Source organism: Thunnus albacares, chromosome 24 (genome assembly GCF_914725855.1).
Source record: "Thunnus albacares chromosome 24, fThuAlb1.1, whole genome shotgun sequence".
Lineage (NCBI taxonomy): Eukaryota > Metazoa > Chordata > Actinopteri > Scombriformes > Scombridae > Thunnus > Thunnus albacares.
Genome location: NC_058129.1, coordinates 15789359 through 15811411, shown reverse-complemented (window position 1 = coordinate 15811411; position 22053 = coordinate 15789359). Strand labels below are relative to the sequence as shown.

At 36.7% G+C, this 22053-nt stretch overlaps 2 protein-coding genes and 2 long non-coding RNA genes across 7 annotated transcripts in view; 1 reads left to right on the top strand and 3 right to left on the bottom strand.

Moving 5' to 3' along the window:
* Positions 1-22053, bottom strand: part of LOC122976560 (titin-like) — a 100453-nt gene that overhangs the window by 30227 nt on the left and 48173 nt on the right. The window lies entirely within an intron of this gene.
* Positions 1-22053, bottom strand: part of LOC122976561 — a 59199-nt gene that overhangs the window by 2119 nt on the left and 35027 nt on the right. Inside the window, exons 34-42 of the mRNA XM_044345132.1 lie at positions 7678-7764; positions 7432-7515; positions 6990-7076; positions 6666-6752; positions 5544-5630; positions 5221-5307; positions 4464-4497; positions 368-420; positions 124-207 (exon numbers count right to left, since the gene is read on the bottom strand). Coding sequence (XP_044201067.1) covers positions 124-207; positions 368-420; positions 4464-4497; positions 5221-5307; positions 5544-5630; positions 6666-6752; positions 6990-7076; positions 7432-7515; positions 7678-7764 — 690 coding nt within the window. The remainder of the gene's footprint in view (positions 1-123; positions 208-367; positions 421-4463; positions 4498-5220; positions 5308-5543; positions 5631-6665; positions 6753-6989; positions 7077-7431; positions 7516-7677; positions 7765-22053) is intronic.
* On the top strand, positions 12-21858 carry LOC122976568. The gene is made up of 2 exons (XR_006400966.1): positions 12-76; positions 21708-21858. It is a non-coding gene; the product is annotated as an uncharacterized LOC122976568 (long non-coding RNA).
* Positions 656-1174, bottom strand: LOC122976571. Of its 3 annotated transcripts, none has more exons than XR_006400969.1 (2): positions 937-1174; positions 656-852 (listed from the first exon to the last, which is right to left on the bottom strand). It is a non-coding gene; the product is annotated as an uncharacterized LOC122976571 (long non-coding RNA). The 3 variants fall into 3 exon arrangements; XR_006400970.1 differs by having other exon boundaries at positions 940-1174; XR_006400971.1 differs by having other exon boundaries at positions 958-1174.

The following is a 22053-nucleotide window of genomic DNA, read 5'->3' as shown; positions in this document are numbered from 1 at the left end:
GTAAAATGATAAAAGAACTATCAAAATTACAATACATCTAATACATGCAGATCACACAGAGTTTTAGTTTACTGCTGTAACTTTTGGCATCTTTCTGACTGGGTACAATAATATTTCTCTCACCAGTTCCATTGCTGGTATCTTGGGTCACAACAGATGTTGGATCCTGGGTGGATGTTTTATGGACCTCAGATATTGTTGAGATCACTATTGAATGATAAAAGAATTGTCACAACTACAATACATCTGTCAGACAGTGAAACTTCTAGTTTACTGCAGTTATAACGGTTCAAGGAAAAAAGTCTGTTGTTCTTACTCTCAGGGTTTTGGCTATCATTTATATTTGGTATGAAAATATTTCTCTCACCAGTTCCATTGCTGGTATCTTGGGTCACAACAGATGTCGGGTCCTGGGTGGATGTTTTTTGAACAGGTGGAAGCATTCCTTCCCTCTCTGTGAAATAAATAAAGAATTGTCACAACCATGATGCATCTATCACACAGTGAATCCATATTAGAAGTTTTTTAACTGCTGCTATTCAAACAAATGTTGGTCAGATATGTCTTTGTCAGTATTTAGTTGCAAATAAATCTATTTTATATTATATTCTGTTGGGGGTTGCAAGGTGGACCCAAATGCAGACACAGACAAAAGTGACAGTGAATGAAATAAGGCTTTATTGCCAGGGAAGTGGGGGCATGGAGGTGGATGGAGTGGAGATGAAGCGGGCTGAGGCAGAGGACTGGAGGGCTGAGAGGAGTGAGGGAGAATGGCAAGGGCTAGCAGAAGGGAGGAGGTGGTGATGGGCTGGAGAGCAGGCAAGCTGGCAAGTGAGCGATGGTCCAGGGGCACTAGAGAGAGAGACAGCAGTTAGCAAAAATCCAAACTTGGAGAAATCACGATATCTAAGTGAGGAGGCCTGAAGCGTATGCTACCACCTGAGTAGAAACAACAACCTGGCAATGAGTGGATGATGAGCCGGGGTATATATACACTGCAAGCTGATGAACTGATGAGAGTCAGGTGAGCAGGCTGGGAGATGTGATGAGCTGATTGTAGACAGGAGTGTAGAGCTGGAAGCCAGGAGAGCCACGCCCAGGCCAACACACACACACCCACACAAACAAACACACAGTGGGTACGTCTCAAGTCTCTTATTTTATGGCTCCTCGCTCCTCGCTCCCTGCCTGAACCGGAAGTTGTTCCTGATGCGCCATTTTGACGATCGTCCCAAGTCTCTTATTTTGCTCGGAGGAGCGAGGAGCGAGGAAACATGAGAGCAGCCTTCACGGAAGTCTTTTACCAGCCGACACGCCCCCTTATTGAATATCAGTTATTGATTGGACGCTGCAGCTGATCAGACTGATCTGATACATCATTGCAGTTTCATACCGAAGTGCAGACAGATTATAGATTCAATTTAAATGTATCACTCCCAAGTTTCTGCTTTACTTGTTTTCTGATTCATCATATAGTTAAAATCTGTTAATTGTCGGTCTGATCAACAAAAGAACCATTAACAACTTTCTTCGTGTATTAGAAAGATTTTTCTTTTCATTATCTATTTCCTCCATTAAACTGTGTCTTGCTGACAGACAGACTCTTCCTGACTTTAATTTGATCCATAATAACAGTTAAACACATATATTTTACATCATTTCTCGTCATTTCCATTCAGTCACGTGATTCCTGAGCGTCGGGTTTGATATAAATTACACCATTTCCATTTTCCCTGAAACATTTAGCCAAATACATATTTTCCAGTCTTCTGAAGAAATGATCATATTCTGTGTTATTGAATAATGAATTCACTATCAGGATTATCAAAAAATACAGATACAAATAATCAATAAATAGTATAAACGCATTCTGCGAGTAGAAATGGTTCCTGTGTCTCTGAGCAGGACACAGTATAAATGCAGAATGCAGGTTTTTATTTAGGTGTTTGTTAAACAGGTAACAGGTTGCAGAGAGAAAACAGCTGCTCTAGCGGTGATAACAGTGAACCTTTATTAGTGTTAGCACAGTGCACATGTGTACAGACACAAACTCCATCAGAAGTTTCTACAGCTGTTGTAGCCGACTGACAGCTGATCCAGCTGTGATCAGCTGTCGCCGTCATCAGAAAGAGACGTCGCTTCACATGACGCTTCAGAGGAGAGGACGTCTCATGGGTGCATCCCAAGTCTCTTAAATTGCATCCACGTTTCCTTCACTTGAGTCTTTTCCGCGCAAGGAAACCAAGCGAGGAGAGAGGAAACGAGGAAATTTGTTTTAAGAGACATGAGACGTCCTGCAGTGAGTATTTTCAGCTCGATCCCCTTATTCTTAAAGTACACTTACCTCTCTTTGTAACAAAAAAAAACACAAATAAAGATGTCATACCTTGAGAACAAGGCAAGTTTTTTGTACAGCACATTTTAACAACAAGACAATTCAAAGGTTTTTTTTTTACATAGAACAAAAAAAGCATCAAGAAAAGAAACAAAACACAAGTGCTGACATCATCATCATCATCATCAGCAGCAGCATCTTGTAACAACATTTAAAAACCTGAGACATTTTACATTACAGGAATAAAACTGTTCTCTTCCAGGGACTCAACACATCCTGCTGAGTCCATTTTTTACAATTTACAATTTCATTTAGCAGACGCTTTAATCCAAAGCGACGCACATCTGAGAGCTGATACAACACAAACAAGGATCTAGTCAGGAGAGAACAACACCAGTTAAGTACCATGAAACTAAGTTTGAGTCCAATAGGATGTAGATGCCAACAGGCAGTGCACAGAGGCAATACATAGAGTGCATAGAAGCAGATTTTTTTTGTTTTTGTTTAATTGTTTTTTTTTTTTCTCTTCCTTCAGTCCATCAAGTGCAGAGGTGTTTGTGAAAGAGCTGGGTCTTCAGTCTTTTCTTAAAGATTGAGGGACTCTGCAGAGTTTGGTAACTCGTTCCACCACCGAGGAACTACAGAAGAGAAGAGTCTAGTAGTGACTTAGAGCCCTGTTGTGGTACCAGGCGCCTTTCATTGGCAGAGCGTAGTGAGCAGGAGGGAGTGTAGACCTGAATGAGAGAGTTCAGGTAGGTGGGAGCCGTTTAGTTGCTGTTTTATAAGCGAGTGTCAGGGTTTTGAACTTGATGCTGGCAGCAACTGGGAGCCAGTGGAGGGACATGAACAGCAGGGTGACGTGCTGTTTTGGGCTGGTTGAAGACCAGACATGCCGCCGCGTTCTGGATCATCTGCAGAAGTTTTTACCTCCACAATAAATAACTTGTTTCTTCTCTTTGGCATGTTAGCAGTTTAAAATGTTCCTCTGACCTCAGAACTTCCTGTAGAAGCCAGTAATCATCTGACCCTCATGAGCTGAATATGTACTGTATTTAATTTGGCTCTGGTGAAGGTTAGATGATTTCTTAAGAAGTTCACTTGGAAGTATGAAAAATACAGTAAGTATAAAAAAAAATCAGCCTTTTCAAGTAAGAATTGATCAAAGAATAAATCACATCTCAGCTCTGAGTTCACTTGACACTGAGTCTTAATATTGTGCCACCAAATGCTCATGTTGGCATAGATATTATGAGTTCAAAGGCATCACAAAATAACTTAAGTTTCTTTTTTTCTTTTATAGACTTAAATCTAAGTTACATGTGTCATTGTATGTAGCTTTGTATTTTGTATAACGTCTCCTGTGTGTTATTTGCTTTGTACTGTTTGTTATTGTGCTGTTATATGTTTTAATTGTAAGGAACTACAGATGAAAATTAGCTCTGATGCAGTACATCAAATGTTAACATTTATGTTAAACACTGTACATGGTCCCAATAAATACAATACAACAAAAAAATGAAATAATAAAAAGCAAAAGTGCATATTGACTGAACCAGGGCTCACGAAAGAGACAACAAAACAGATCCAAATGTAAAATAAAGAGATTTAGATGAACAAAAACACAATAACTCAAATACAGTAACCACTGCCGACTTAATAAATTAATTTAGAGATGCACAACCACAAATCTCCACCTGGCTGCAGGTATTTCACACAGTCCTGCTCACAGCTGTCAACATTTAACTCTGTTTGTAGTCACATCTGTTGGGAAGGATCAGCCCAAAGCAGTTACATTCAGTGATGAAACTCTGAACTTCTGTCCTGACAGACAACAAATCTGTTGTTTGGTATAATCCTGCAGGGTTTTTTTAGTAAAAACAAACCCAAAGTACTTCAGCTTTGGGCCTCATCTTCTGGATCTGCTGTCTGTTCATCCATCAGCAGCGTGTATCCAGGTCATCAGGAATCATTGGTGACTCCTCTGTAAAATGATAAAAGAAAGAAATTTAGTTTACTGCTCTTGCTGCTGTAAATTTTGGCATCATTCTGCCTGGGTACAATAATATTTCTCTCACCAGTTTCATTGCTGGGATCTGGTGACTCAGCACTTTCCTGGTCCTGGGTGGATGTTTCAGGAACATCTGGACTTGTTGTTGACCTCTCTGTCAAATGATAAAAGAATTGCCATGACTACAACACACCTGTCACAAAGTGCAATCTCTCATTTATAAATTATCAAAATAGTTCAAGATAAATGTATTAGTTTTACAGTTTAGGAGGATTTACAGTCGAGCCAAGTGAATACATCATGAAGCAAGTTGAAGAAAGTCTCAGTTATCTTCTGTTTTAGTAGTCATACTAATATCACACTTTAAAAGTACTCCATTAGTCCAATCAATAAAAGTTTGTAGTCAAAATTTTACTTGAGTAAAAGTACAAACATGTTAGCAGAAAAATATACTTAAAGTATCAAAAGTAAAAGTACTTGTTATGCAGAAAAATGGCCCCTGTGAGTGTTAAAATTTTACTGCACTGGATCAAAGTTCTGCTTGTTTCAACTAATTTACTTAAAACAAATAATTTATATGATGATCACAGTTTTGTATGTAAAATTGGAATCTACAAGGTACCCAGTAACTGTAGCTGTCGGATAAATGTAGTGGAGTAAAAAGTATAATACTTCCCTCTGAAATGGAGATGAAATATAAAGTAGCATAAAATGGAGACACTCGAGTGAAGTTAAAGTACCTCAAAATGGTGCTTAAGTACAGAAAGAATGTAAATGCAGTTACTGTGGGGAATATAATTGGTGCTTTCAACGGGTGAAATCCGACTGTTATGGCTTTGGCCATCAAATCTGTTGGATATTAAAACATTTCACTTACCAGTTTCATTACTGGTATCTTGGGACACAGCATTTTCCTGGTCCTGGGTGGATGTTTCAGGAACATCTGGACTTGTTGTTGACCTCTCTGTCAAATGATAAAACAATTGTCATGACTACAATACACCTGTCACACAATGCGATCTCTGTTAAAATGTTAAAAAGTTCAAAGAACTGTCACAGTCACAATGCATCTGTCACACGCTGCTGATAAAACAGTTAAAGTGGTAACAAATTTTTCTGCCCACACAAAATGATTCAAGAAAAGTTCCAGTTGATCATGATCTGGGTCTTATTGGGTCAGTATGATCACGTTTCACTCACCAGTTCCATTGTGGGTATCTTGGGACACAGCATTTTCCTGGTCCTGGGTGGATGTTTCAGGAACATCTGGACTTGTTGTTGACCTCTCTGTCAAATAATAAAACAATTGTCATGACTACAATACACCTGTCACACAGTGCGATCTCTCATTCAAAACTGTTCATAAACTATTAAAATGCCAAGTGAATACAGCATGAAACAAGTTGAAGAAAGTCTCAGTTATCTTCTTTTTTAGTAGTCGTGGTCATATCACACTTTGAAAGTGCTCCATTAGTCCTGTAGTCAAAATTTTACTTAAATAAAAGTACAAACATGTTAGCAGAAAAATGTACTTAAAAGTATCAAAAGTAAAAGTACTTGTTATGCAGAACAATGGCCCCTGTGAGTGTTATATTCATGTGTAATTATATTTTATTGCTCTGGTTCAAAGTGCTGCTAATTGCAACTACTCATTAAATATTTTAAATGATGATCACATGTTTTGTATGGACGGCACAGTGGTGCAGTGGTTAGCAGTGTCGCCTCACAGCAAGAGGGGTCTGGGTTTGAACCCACTGGCCGGCTGGAGTCCTTATATGTGGAGTTTACATGTTCTTCCTGTGTCTTTGTGGGTTTTCCCACAGACCAAAACATGCAGGTTAGGTTAACTGGTGACTCTAAATTGCCTGTAGATGTGAGTGTGAATGGTTGTCTGTCTCTATACTATATATCAGCCCCGTGATTGACTGGCGACCTGTTCAGGGTGTACCCTGCCTCTCACCCAATGTTAGATGAGATTGGCTCCAGCTCCCCTGCGACCCTCTAGAGGATAAGCAATTAAGAAAATAGATGGATGTTTTCTATGTAAAAGTGGAATCTACAAGGTACCCAGTAACTGTAGCTGTCAGATAAATGTAGTGGAGTAAAAAGTATAATACTTCCCTCTGAAATGGAGATGAAATATAAAGTAGCATAAAATGGAAACACTCGAGTGAAGTTAAAGTACCTCAAAATGGTGCTTAAGTACAGAAAGAATGTAAATGCAGTTACTGTGGGGAATATAATTGGTGCTTTCAACGGGTGAAATCCGACTGTTATGGCTTTGGCCATCAAACCTGTTGGATATTAAAACATTTCACTTACCAGTTTCATTACTGGTATCTTGGGACACAGCATTTTCCTGGTCCTGGGTGGATGTTTCAGGAACATCTGGACTTGTTGTTGACCTCTCTGTCAAATGATAAAACAATTGTCATGACTACAATACACCTGTCACACAGTGCAATCTCTGTTAAAATGTTAAAAAGTTAAAAGAACTGTCACAATCACAATGCATCTGTCACATGCTGCTGATAAAACAGTTTAAGTGGTAACAATTTTTTTCCGCCCACAAAAATGATTCAAGAAAAGTTCCAGTTGTTTCATAATCTGGGTCTTACTGGGTCAGTATGATCACGTTTCACTCACCAGTTTCATTACTGGTATCTTGGACCACAACAGATGTTGGGTCCTGGGTGGATGTTTCAGGAACATCTGGACTTGTTGTTGACCTCTCTGTCAAATGATAAAACATTTGTCATGACTACAATACACCTGTCACACAGTGCGATCTCTCATTCAAAACTGTTCATAAACTATTAAAATGCCAAGTGAATACAGCATGAAACAAGTTGAAGAAAGTCTCAGTTATCTTCTTTTTTAGTAGTCGTGGTCATAGGGGATGTTTCTTGTACAACTACAAGACTTGCTGGCCTCTCTGTTAAAATGTTAAAAAGTTCAAAGAACTGTCACAGTCACAATGCATCTGTCACACACTGCTGATAAAACGCAACACAAAACGATTCAAGAAAAGTTCCAGTTGTTTCATAATCTGGGTCTTACTGGGTCAGTATGATCATGTTTCACTCACCAGTTTCATTGCTGGTATCTGGGGACTCAGCAGTTTCCAGGTCCTGGGTGGATGTTTTATTGATCTCAGAGATTGTTGACTTCACTATTGAATGATAAAAGAACTGTCACAACCACAATACATCTGTCAGACAGTGAAACTTCTAGTTTACTGCAGTTATAACGCTTCAAGAAAAAAATAATCAGTTGTTCTTACTCTCAGGGTTTTGGCTTTCATTTATATTTGGTATGATAATATTTTACTCACCAGTTCCATTGCTGGTATCTTGGACCACAACAGATGTTGGGTCCTGGGTGGATGTATCTTGAACAGGTGGAAGCAACACTGACATCTCTGTGAAATAAATAAAGAATTGTCACAACCATGATGCATCTATCACACAGTGAATCCATATTAGAAGTTTTTTAACTGCTGCTATTCAAACAAATGGTTTTTGGTGGTCAATTGGTTAGATATGTCTTTGTCAGTATTTAGTTACAAATAAATCTATTTGTCAGAATACATGTTTTAATTTCATCTGTTAAAACTAACAGCAGTATGATTGATGACTGTAAAACTTCATTTGTCTGTTAGGAAAACATCACATTACTAAATCAACAACAACTAACAATGTGTCCAATTTGAGACTTTTTTATTTAATTGCTTTTTAAAATTCAGCAATTAAAAAAAAGTACATTGAATGCATTTGAAACACTGGTTTTTGCTTGTAAAAGTTTAGATATTAATTACTTTTAAAGTGCTGGATGCATGAAAACAGAACATTATTTAAAATATTGTCATGTTAAATACTCTAAAATTATTAAAGACAAATAGGTGACCAATGTGAAAATGTTCTATCTTACCTTGCCTTCTCCTTTCATCATCTTCTCCTGTATAGAAGATGAATAAGTGTGTGTTAACTCACTGGAATTCTTCATTAATCATGTTTTGTTTCATAATTAGGTTTTATAAGTTACATTTTCTTTTGTGAATGTCAAACTTGTACAACATGGGTATTAATAATACATTTGTAACATTCATAACTGCTCTTTTATCTGGTGGTTTTGTTTAGTTGAGAAAGTTGTAGAGATTAAATACCTGAATTAATTACAGATGTTGAAGGTGGCCTTTACAAACACAGGTTCTCATTAACAAATATAACAATATTAATAGTATTAACAGAGTGGACAATATGTGTAGAGTCATGAGAGATGGGTTTTCCTAATACTCTGACAATGTTCTCAGAGGTGAGGAAGAATCAGCCAAAGAAAATGTAATGAGTCATACGTTTTAGTTTAGTGACAACACACAGTCTCTGCAGTACAGCTGAAGACTCGCCTGGTCTTGACCTTTTAAATATCGAACCTTCAAGACTTTTTTATGGCTTCAAAGACTTCAGACATACAGATACAGAAAGACAGACTGTCTCTGGTGCCTTTCAGTGTGTTTATCAATGAACCTCTACTTTACATTTTCAGCTCTGATTAGGAAGTTGTCTTCTGATGTTGCCACTAAGCAGAAGAGATAAAGAAGTCCTGTAAATTCATTTATCTTAGATTTGAGGGAAACATCAGCAACATCACTAAAGTAGTTTTCTTCCACCTCTGACACATCGTCCAAGTTCACCCATTTCTAACACAGTCAGATGCAGAAATTCTCATTCATGCTCATTCAGGTCTTGTATTCTGTACTATTAAAAAGATCCAACAAGTCCAAAATGCAGCTGCTACAATTCTTCTGATTCACTGGTTTACGGTTTCATTCGAGTCAAACTACAAACTGCTACCTATTACCTCCTGACCTGTCAAAACTTCTCAGACCTCACATTCCCCCACGTACACTCACATCACAGGATGCAGGTTATCTCATTATTCCAAAGATTACACCATTCACATTTTATTTAAGTAATAACATTCTTGGGCGTTCTATGCTTTTATTGATTATTGATTAGTATCAATGGAGAGATGACAGAAAATGAGGGACGGGGGGAGAGAGAGATGGAGAACAACAATCAATAAAGGTCCCTAATCAAACATGAATCAGGGACGTTGTGGTTCATGGTCGACGCTTCACCTCTTAAATCCAATTTTTGCCACTCCTATAACTGAATAGTATCATGTATGTTTAATATAATGAATGTTGTTGTTATTTTCTCTTCCTGTAATCGTCTTCTTTCTTTTTTTGTGATTTGACACAAAAAAATAAACTTTGTGATTTTACTCTTAAAAAAATTAACAGATTTTAGATTTAATTGTGTAATTTCTACCTTGCTCTGATTTTTCTTCCTTATTTACAGCTTTCTGTATAAAAGCAATAATACTGTATTATTTTATTCAAAGTAAGCTTATTTAATTAGCATTTTTGCCTTCAGTAGTGTAGATGGAGACATGAAAGGTAGTGATGTTGCAGTTATTTGTTATGAGCTTTAACCACTAAGACAACAAGTCGACCCTGAAACATCCTTTTATGCAGATTCATGAAACATCTGGAGAGAATCTCTTGGTATTGGTTGTGGTTGTGGATGTTTGCATGAGGATAGAAACTTCCTGTCTCTTAGCATGAAAATACATCATCAGGACTAATATTGTTGGTAGAATCACACTCTTGAAAGAACTTGAATATGTATGATGCACAACTAGATTAACATTATCAGTCACATTTACATAAATATTAATATACCACACCTAAAGAAATATAAAGAATGTAAATTCAAGTCAAAGATTTGATTTATATCAGACCACCAAAATACAGTATATTTAGTGCATCAAAATAAATACAATATTTTGTGACTTCTTACCTTTTATCCATTTGCAACTGAGATTGATGATGCCTTTGTGTCTGAAATAGATGATGATGATGATGATGCACATAACCAGAGTAAATACTGCTATGATGATGTAGGTCCGTGTCCAATCCCCTACAAAAAATGAAAGAATAAATAATTAAAACAACAAATGGTTTACAAGGACACTGTATTGTATTCTAATGTCGTTAGCTGATCACATCTTTGATAATGCACTCTGAGGTGACCCAATACAGAAAAATAATAAACTCAAAGCTCGTCATTTGGTCATTTAATGCTGTTAGAACATGTTTTGTAACTCCTATGAGGACATTGAGTACATTGTCATGTTTAGGAAAAACAGTAAGATGCATTAATACATTTAATGTGTTACAGCAGATATTTGTTGGTGTGATAACTCACTTATGAAGGGGTTGAAGACTTTTTCACTGCTGTTGAAGCTGACTGGGTTTTCAAACGCACAGCTGAACCACGTTTCCTCGTTTTCCTAGAAATTGGGAGAAAAACATTATTAGCTGAAAGCTCCTAATCCAAACATACAGATCTTTTAAGGAGCTCACTTTGTCTTTTTTACAGTTTGTCTAGATTACCAACAATAACATCAGGGACAACACAGTGATGTTGCTACTTAGTCATTAGTCAGCTTTTCACTATATATGCTGTAATCCACTATTTAGCACATCTGCAAGACTGAATTATCCAGTATAAATTATAGTATACTAGTATGATTTGGTAGAACACTAAAACCTTATTTGGGCAATCTTTAACATCTTTTTTATTTTTTCTCAGTATCACAAATAGCTATAAAGTAATTAACAGAGAAACCTGTTTCTAATATCACATTTTTATCACATGCAAGATTGTATGGGAAACAAAACACTGTAATTGCCACATCTGGTTTATATAGGACCAAAAGTGTCACATAAATAGTAATAAATAATTCAATTTATTAATATCTAATTGTACAATAAATACAGGAAATAATAAACTAATTTACAAATTAATTAATGTGATGCTTTATTACTATTACCATGACATGTGGAGATATTCAGAGTTTTAAAAATGTCTGAACGCTGAAGGTTTAAACTTGTAACAAAATATCTTTTATATCTTTTATATGAATGTTTTGTGAAACTGCAACATTCATATAAAATATTAGATTCTCAACAGTTGCCTGTTAATTGGATAAAAATAAAAATGTCCAACCTTGTATCCAAATGCAGCTCTTGTTGTCACTTTTTATGACTTTACAGAGACAAGTCTGGCCCTTTCCATGATCTGAAATCTTGATTTTCTGCAGGTTTGTTCATGTTGCTGTTCAGTTTATTTAATTATATATTGTTTATTTACCAGGGACAATGCACAACACATTTAATATACCAGATATAGTTAAAGCTAATTTCACAAATATTCTAAACTGTCTAAATATCCTAAACTGCACAGCCTGGATTCTGCCTCAGCTGGTCACCAACTGATGCCTGAATATGTGAATCAACTTAAAAAACTAGATTCTGGTTTATTCTTGCAACATGATTTATCTGTTACTGATGAGACACACAAACATCATTATCCTGTGTTTACCTTTGTTATATTGTGCTCCTTGGTTGAAGACCACGTCATGTCACCTGATGTCCACTTGTAGGTGACCGGTTCAGCATCTGTGGTGTCGCCATTACAGGTCAGGACACAGTAGGTCATCTCAGGTTCACACCATAAGGAGAGGGTGGGTTTAGAGACAGGAGCTGATAGAAAACAAAACAAAAATACATTTCCTTTGAATTTAGGGCCATTTTGATAAACTAAGACAAACTTCATACACAATTCCTCCACTTACAGATAACCAGGAGTTCAGTCTTGCTGGTGACTTTGTTGTTGATCTCTACTGTGTAGTTGCCGCTGTTGTCTGGAGTCAGTCCTGTGATCGTCAGTGCTCCAGTTGAAGTGTTCAGCGAACCACGATCTGCAAAAACGCTCAGGTTTAGCTTCTAAACATGGATTTTTAGTCGTCTTACAGTATGTTGTCAGCTAGAGCCACTTATTTCCAGTGTTGGTCATTTAAGAGTGGGTAGCTGGAGAAATATGCACTTTAAAACACTAAAAATGTTTGTAGAACAGCTGATTTTCATACATAAAAAGTCTAGTTTTGATTTCCCACAGAAAAAGCAAATGAATCCCTTTTTTATAACCCTAATTCCATTCATTTATCCATTGATAATTATGTAAGTAAGGTATTTAATTGGGTTTTACAAGGATAATGTAATATAATAATAATGTAATAATAATGTATTTGTCAAATTTATTGGGCTATACTCCTCAAAGAACTCAATTTGTGCAGAAAACACATTAAAACCCCTGTACTATCATACAATCCATTAATTTAGCCAAAATCTGGGATAAAACTATTAAATACTGTAAAGAATTCCTTAAAATATAATTAATTTACAACAGAAAATATTAAGAACCCTAATTTAAACCAAAATCTCAACCTAAATTTGTCAAAAACTTCAAACTAATGTGTAAATCATTGATCTCTGGCTACCAAACAGCTTGATTTAGATTAAAGTGGTACCTTTGAAGTGTCGGTAGGAGACAGTCTTGTCTCCATAACACTCCATGGCAAGATCAGGTCCATGTTTCCACTCTATGCTGGTGATGGGATTCTCTACAAAGTCTGGTGTGAGAACAGCTTTGTCACCTATTTTCCTGTAGAGTGGTTCTTCTGAAAAATAAAATAAATTAAAAACAAGTGAATGCAAGTTTCTCTGTTTAAAGTCGACATGAAATAAAAAATGCTTTTTTAACCCTTTTAGATCACATCCCCAGTCATATTGTGCACCTATTTAACAATATATGCCAAAAAACACAAAAAAATTCATTTCTTTGTATTCTTATATCAAAATCCAATCATGTTTTCTTCTTGTTAAACAAATATGACGTGCTTACGCAGACTTGAACCAACCAGTTTCAACCAATAACATCATGACACCCACCCATCAATCAATCTTCAACTTTTAGTGTCACAGAGCTCAGATTGATTATGACACGCCCACTTTTCAATGTTCAAATCAGATTCCTCCCAATGTTACATCCCACCTGTCTGTCCTGTTTCACTCAGAAATACGTCACGATATGGAAGTTAGATACTGTCGAAATGCCGTTTCATCTGAACTTTAAATTGGTGAAATGTGTTTTTTCCTTAACCAAGTGTGTCCTGCTCTAATATTATATGGAGGGTGTTAAAGGCAAAGACTAAATATATAAATACATAAATAGTTATATAATAAAATGCTTGAATAAGTGAATAAGTAAAATAATTATGTAATCTAATGCTTAATTATCACAGTAAATAAATAAATCACAAATTAAATGATACATTAAATATATAAATATTAAATTACCTGTGTTGTGTGTTTATTTATATATGTATATTTATATATTTACATATTTGCATACTTATGTATTCATTTATATATTCAATAATTTATTTACTTATTCATTTATTCACACATTTATTTATAACTTTATTTATTTATTTATATATGCTTTTATTTATCCACAGTGTAACATGCTGCAACAAAATAAGTAAATTTGTCAACTTCATCCATCAGCAGTCAGGGGGGCGGACTCTGCCCTGTGATTGGTGGTTGAACTTGAATCTGCTGCTTTTGCCTAATTCAAGATGGCAGCACCTGGTGCAGATTTAAATTAAATATTGTGTGTTACAATAGTAGATATGTCGGCTGTAGCTGAACAGATGGAGGCAAATTACAGTTCCTGTGCTTTATTAGATCAGATTGACGGCTTCACTGAACGAATTGGAATGATATTGACCCGATTGACACAGAAATGAATGAAGCTGTATTCATGATCCTCGTGGAAATAGTGCAGGAACTAAGGCTGCAGGCTGACCAATCAGAGTCTTTAACCCACCCCCTGACTTCTGATGGATGAAGTTGACACATTTATATATTTCGCTGCAGCAACTTACACTATGGATAAATAAAAGTATATATAAATAAAGAAATAAAATTATAAACAGATACATTAATGTGTGAATAAACTAATTAAGTAAATAAATTAATATACAAATTCATAAATAAATATACAAATGTGTAAATATATAAATATATATCTAAATGAATAAATAAATACAGTCAAGCCCAAAATTAATCATACCCCTGGCAAATTTAAACTTAAAGATACTTTTATTCAACCAGCAAGTTTTTTTTGACCGGAAATGACACGGGCTTCTCCCAAAAGATAATAAGACGATGTACAAGAGGCATCATTGTGGAAAAAATTATTTCTCAGCTTTTATTTACATTTGAACAAAAAGTGGCATGTCCAAAATTATTCATAACCTTTGCAAACTGTCACAGTCTAGGGGGAAATCCAAAGTTCTATACCATTCAAAATAGTCCAAGCTGTTCTAAAGCATCCTAATTACCCTGATTCATTGGGAACAGCTGTTCTAATCTACTCAACAGGTGAAAAACAGCAACTCTCTGCAGTTGGTTTGTGGACAGTCATGGCTAAGACAATGGAGCTCACTGAGGACCTGCGGCTGCGCATTGTGGCTGCTCACAAGTCAGGAAAGGGCTATAAGGCCATATCTAAATGTTTTCAAGTTCCAGTGGCAACAGTGCAAAGTATTGTTAAAGAATACAAGACGTTCCTCGCTGTGGAAAATCTCAGAGGACGTGGTCGAAAGCCAAAAGTGACACCTGTGCTGGCCAGGAGGATGGTGAGAGAGGTGAAAAAGAATCCAAGGATCACCACCAAGGCCATCCTGGTGAATATGTGCTCTGCTGGTGGCAATGTCTCAAGGTAGACAGTCCAACGGACACTGCTGGGTTCCACGGATGCAGACCAAGGGGGATGCCACTTCTCCAGATAACACACACAAAAGCCCACTTGGCCTTTGCAAATGCTCATCTGGACAAAGAAGAAGACTTCTGGTCTTCTGTTTTATGGTCAGATTAAACAAAAATTGGCCACAATGATGTATCCCTCATTTGGTGTAACAAAGGAGAAGCCTTCAACCCTAAGAACACCATCCCCACTGTCAAACATGGTGGTGGGAACCTAATGCTTTGAGGGTGTTTTTCAGCCAATGGACCAGGGAACACAGTAAACGGCACCATGAAAAAAGAGCAATACATCAAGATTCTCAACAACAACATCAGGCAGTCTGCAGAGAAACTTGGCCTTGGGCGCCAGTGGACATTTTAGCACGACAACAACCCAAAACACACAGCAAAAGTGGTGAAGAAATGGTTAGCAGACAAAAACATTAACGTTTTGCAGTGGCCCAGGCAGAGTCCTGACTTGAATCCAATTGAGAATCTGTGGAGGGAGCCAAAGATCAGGGTGATGGCAAGGAGACCCTCCAACCTGAAAGAGTTGGAGCTCATCGCTAAAGATGAATGGGCAAAAATACCAGTGGAGACTTGCAAAAAGCTGGTCAGCAATTATAGGAAGCATTTGATTGCTGTAATAGCCAATAAAGGCTTTTCTATTGATTATTGAGAAGGGTATGAATAATTTTGGATATGCCACTTTTTGTTCAAATGTAAATAAAAGCTGAGAAATATTTATTTCCACAATGATGCCTCTTGTACATCGTCTTATCTTCTGGTAGACGCCTGTCATTTCCAATCAAGAAAAAACTTGCTGGTTGAATAAAAATAACTTTAAGTGAGTCAAAATTTGCCAGCGGTATGAATAATTTTGGGCTTGACTATACACACACAGATAAATTTAACATTTATATATTTAGTGTCTGATTTAATTTGTGCCTCCACCGGCCCAATGGGTTAGACTTTGGTTTTCTTTTGTTTTGCTTGCATGCATCACATACTTCACTCATCCACACATTGCATTCATGACTGTTTAGTTGACTAACATTATTATATTTTTTATTAAGTTAACAATAAATCTAATTTTTAGAAGCTTTATTAATGTGTGATTCCTTTCTTTGTCACTGACCTTGAGCCAGTTCGTGACAATGGTCACAATTAAGCATTAAATTACATAATAATATAATATAATATAATATATTTATTTATTTGAGCATTTAATTATAGTTATTAATGCAATTATATATTTAGTTTCAGCCCTTAAAAACCTCCATACACGGAAGCAAAAAGTGCCAATCAGACAAAACACACAGACCTTTTAAAAAAGGAAACAATGGAAGGATCCAATTACTTTTTTAATTAAATTAATACATTTAAAAGATTAAAAATTAAAAATTAAGTAGTTGGTGTTTAGTCCAGTAGTTCCCAACCTATAGGGTTCAGACCCCCCAAAGGGTCAGACAAGAAAGAAGAGAGAGAAACTAGCTAAATATTCTGCTGCGGTTTATTTGTTAGAATTTTCTCTAATTTCATATTTGCTTTACAGTGAAATATCATATAATTTTACCTTTCTGAACAAACTGCATTCCTCAACAAGTCGGTACCCCCTCAGGGGACATTCAGAGAACATCTAAGGGTGCTGGAAGCAATATTTTTGAAGGGGGCATTGAGGTGTTCTTGGGGGACGTTTGAGTGTGTCCAGGGCCCAGAGCTGAACAGAGAAAATAATTCAGGGAGACTTGATTTCCTGCATTCTGGTGAATTTTAGTACATGTGAATAACAAACTAATGAGCCAACAACTACTTAGTACAATGTATTGTTATGAGCCTCAAATAAAACCAAAGGTACATATCATTAAGGAGGGGGACAACACTACGACCACTACCGTGGTATCTATGTTACTCTCTCCACCTTCAAAAAGAAAAAAAGCAAGAGCACAACACACCTTTACCTTTTAATGTAGCCTACCAATATAATACAGTTAATAACTCTCTCTACCTATTCAAAGAACAGAGCAGGAGCACAATACCTTACTCAGTTTACTGATATACACTAACAGTTACCCATCAAAGGTTAAAATAACCCTTTAACCAACATAAACATTAAATAACATAGATCTTTAAGTTTCAACAAATTACAGTAGCCTGAATAGTGAGAAGACGTTGTCTCTATAATTTCAAATTATGACCTCAAAGTATTAACTCACTGACAAAACGAATGAATTTTCAAATAATACTGACCACATTAACTAGACTAGATATGCCAATTATGCCATCAATGATTTTGAGGAAACTAGAGAGGGAACTACCCCTTTTATTATTGATTGTCGGGGGACGATGATAGCGAATCGGTAACATTAGCTCCGTTAGCTAAGTAACAAAAGTTAGCTAGCTAGCACGTTTATTTACCTTTTTTTCTCTCTTTCCATCTCTCTGTGTTCCTCTTTTTTTCACCGTCCATCTAGCTGCTAAGTCATTTAGCACTAAATGTAATTGCTGCCAAAGAAAACATCTCTCTCTCTGCTGTCACAGCGCGCAGAGCAGTGTTGCGTTCAGGGAAAAGTCCCGGTGCTCCCGATTGCCAGTCCGGGCCTGATCTCTAACGCGGTTTGCTGTCATTTATGGTTGCGCTAGCTTCTCTGTCCTCTACTCTATTTGCTGGTGTTTGTGTTCAGCTTAGTTTGTAACGTGTACTAAAATGTGTTAAACTCCTGTACACTTAATAACTAGCTGAAACAGCCCTTCCTCCCAACCAGCAGCCAGTATTCTCTGAACTGGAACGAATAACCTGGAACAAAAGTCAAATATTGACAGACAGTATGATCAGAAAGTCTGATGTCTACCTGTAATTCCAACAAGGAAGTGGGATGGTATTAATGTAGTCTGTTTTTTTCTCTCTGATACGTGCAAAACGGGACAAATAAATTGTTTGTGGATAAGATAAAGATAAAATTCTAACCATAGCTGTGCTACAGTAATACCACCATACAGATGCCAATTCCTGTGCTTTTTAGGGCTTTGCTGAGGAAACTGTAATGACTTCGGCCCTGACTGACACAGAAATGAAGATGTATTGACAATCCTCGCGGAGATGATGCAGCAACTGAGGCTGCAGGCTGACCAATCAGAGGCTTTAACCCGGCTCCTGACTGAAGTTGACACATTTATTTATTTCGCTACAGCAAGTTACACTAAGTTATATAAATAAATACAATTATAAATGTGTGAATAAATTAATAACAAACTAATGTAATTAATATATGAATACATAAACATACAAATATGTAAATATATAAATATGTATATAAATGAATAAATAATTAAATACACATAAATGTAACAATTATATATTTAACTATTTTCCTGTTGTCACAGGTGATGTAAATGTGGGCATGTGCATTGGACTGGACTATCTATTTAACCTGAGGATGTGGTCACAAAATTAAAATTGAAACAGAAAAATATAACACAAAACATGCATAGAAATACCATAAAACCATGATATTATAATTTTCTCAACATGTCAGTTATAAACAGTTTAAATTATAGAAAACTTACTGGCGTTGGCTCTCACTGCGATCCAGAACAGAAAGAAAAACAGCCACATTTTCCTTGTCCTTAGTTTGGCTTAAATACAAGCAAGACACGTAAATTCACGGTGATTCTTCTGATATTTAAAACATTTCAAGTATATAGAGATTAAAAATGTATTCAGAAAGTGAAAAAGTTGGAAAGGTTGCTGCTGACAGCCGAAGCTGAGAGTGAAGGTGAAGTGAGGGCAAGGTTGTTTTTATAAGAGTTCTTGTATTACCTCCACGAACACTATAAATGATTTACAGTGTCCTTTGGCAAGGTCTTAACTAGGTCTAGATGGTTCCTTAGATTTGCAAATCTCTCACAAGATTTATACGTGTTGTTTCTACATTGTGTGTGTTATACACAATAATTATGTTTTATGATGTGACGACGCTGTGGTTAACTTCTGGTCAGGTTCAGGCACAAAATACACTTAGTTAGGGATAGTAAAAGATCACAGTAGAATGATCACTCTTGCAAAATCTTTTGCAAATCCAGGGTTACCGTCTAGATATGAAGGGCTTAACCCAAGCGGGTAGCTCCTGCTGTGAAAAGTGAAGCCACTGCAGAGGTGCCTTAAACCTGCATTCTATCTAATGGCCATCAGGGGGCGACTCCACTGGCTGCAAAGAGAAGTCTGATTGTATAGAAGTTTAGGAGAAAATGACCCTACTTCTCACTTGATTTATTACCTCAGTGAGCACTTTCCCAATGAGTCTCTATAACTAGTTTCAAGTATTTTTCAGTACATCATGATGTTCATTTTGTAAATCATGGTCCCATTTGTAACCATGTAACCATGGTGTAACCCGAGAGTCACAGGGTATAGACATAGCTGCTGCTATTTCGGGTCACCTAAAAAAAAGTCTTGGTCAGTGTTTGGTTATGATATAAGACCTTCTAATGAGTTGGATGGTCAGCTTTTCCAGTGAGTACATTTAGTTTTAATTAAGGTGACCATATTTTCAAACCCCCGAACCTAGACCCTTAAGTGTACGTTTCCGCACGTTCACGCACACGCACATGTATGCGCTTATGCACGTACCTTAGGTATTTTCATCAGGATGGGGGGAAACTTATTTCAGCGCTTAGCACACCAACGTGGAGTATTCAGAAGGCTGTCACTGGCGTTTGTCCCTCTGAAGGAGATCACTACTTCCCACTTGTAGCCACTGCTTATGTTTGGCCATCTCAATATGATCTTTTATATCGGCATTTCCACGATGCACGACAGAAAATGTACTCTTGCAGTGTGTGCAAAATTCAGCATTTTCGTTGCCCGGTATTTTACGAAGGAGCTCTTTAGAAAAGACAGACTCTCTCTTCAGCTTGATAGCTAAACGTTAGCATACTGACAGGAGCAGTCCGAAAGAGCCACAAGCATCGTAGCAACAGCCTTGACAATGACACACTCTTGTTTATTGTTTATTTATTATTTGTTTGCTATGATTGTATAGTTTGTGTAAATATGCTTTAGCAATGTCATATTGTCATTGAATTGAACTGAGAGAGAGAAGTTGGCAGTTACGTTTCCTTTGGCAGCAAGTGCATTTAGAGGCTAAATGACTTAGTAGCAAGATGGACAGTGGAAAAAGAGGAAGGATGGAGCAGAGAGGGAAAGAGAGAAAAAAAGAAAGGTAAATAAACGTGCTAGCTAGCTAACATTTGCTACTTAGCTAACGCAGCTAATGTTACCGATGCGTCATCATTGTCCCCTGTCAATGTTAAAGCTGCGAGACTGGACAATCAATAATAACATTATAGTTCCCTTTCTAATTTCCTTAAAACCGTTGATGGCATAATTGGCATATCTAGTCTAGTTAATGTGGACAATATTATTTGAAAATTCCATTGTTTTGTCAGTGGGTTCATGCATTGAGCTCATAATTTATAATTATTACAACACAACGTCTTCTGTCACTATTCAGGCTACTGTAATTTGTTGAAACTTAAAGATCTATATTATTTCATGTTTGTGTTGGTTAAGGGGCTATTTTAACCTTTGATGAGTAACTGTTAGGCTGCATTCACACCAAATCAGGCGGTGCTGCGTTCAGCTGCAGGGTCGAGCGGAGGTGTGGGGGTTTGTGGGCGTGTTTATTTGGGCTCTAGAATATAATCCTATGAAACAATCAGAAAATATCGTTTTATTGATCTGATTCACCGGCTTTCTCGCTGTCAACGCTCCCTCTCTTCATTCACTCTCTAGCTCGCTCGACCACAGCTGCTCTCTCTTTTTCTCTCGTCTGAAAAATTGAACAAATACGGGGAAGATGAAATGAGAATGATCAGTAGAGTGCAATTGTCCTAAATATTGAGCATTTTAACTGTAGCATATTTTTCTTTTTGTTCTTACTCATGGTTAACTGCTTTTCAGTCTTATTGCTATTTCTGCCCATTTGCTGTGGTCTTATTTGCTCAGTATTAAAAAGTATGACAGGGGATGTCAAAGGGCATCATAATCCTAACTTTCATTCATTTTTACTGTAGTATTTTTCTTAATGATCTCAAACCATTTACTTTATTTGTGAAAATTTTCCCATCCAGACCACATTAGACCAGGTCCAGATTACAAACCATTATACTTAGACCTGTCAAATCTGGACTAGATTATCTCAGAGAGGCTAAAGTGTCCTCAAAACACAGTATCCTGAATATGTTGAACTTCGTAGTACAGGCCTCTGATGACAAAATTTATGTCACGTGGAAACTTTTGTACTTAGGGATGTGGAAAGTATAAAGAGGTCACTAACCTCACTGACCTCAGATCTGCTTAAGAAAGAATACACACAACGTCACAGCACATGTTCATTCAGGCGTCTGATTTATGCTACACAGTTCCAGTTAGTGAAGAAGCAGACAGAGTTTGAGAAACACATAAATTGGAACCCAAAGCATTTCAGCTTTGGGCCTCATCTTCTGGATTTGCTGTCTGTTCATCCATCAGCAGCCTGCATGTTTCCAGGTCATCAGGAATCATTGCTGACTTCTCTGTAAAATGATAAAAAGAACTATCAAAGTTACAATACATCTAATACATGCAGGACACAGAGTTTTAGTTTACTGCTGTAACTTTTGGCATCATTCTGACTGGATACAATAATATTTCTCCCAGTTCCATTAGAAGTTTTTTATCTGCTGCTACTCAAAAAATGTAGGTGAGATATGTCTTTGTCAATTTTTAGTTGCAAATAAATCTATTTGTCAGAATACATGTTTTCATTTTATCTGTTAAAACTAACAGCAGTATGATTGATGACTGTAAAACTTCATTTGTCTGTTAGGAAAACATCACATTACTAAATCAACAACAACAATTTAAGACTTTTTTATTTAATTGATTCTTAAAATTCAGCAATTAAAAAAAAGTACATTGAATGCATTTGAAACACTGTTTTTTGCTTG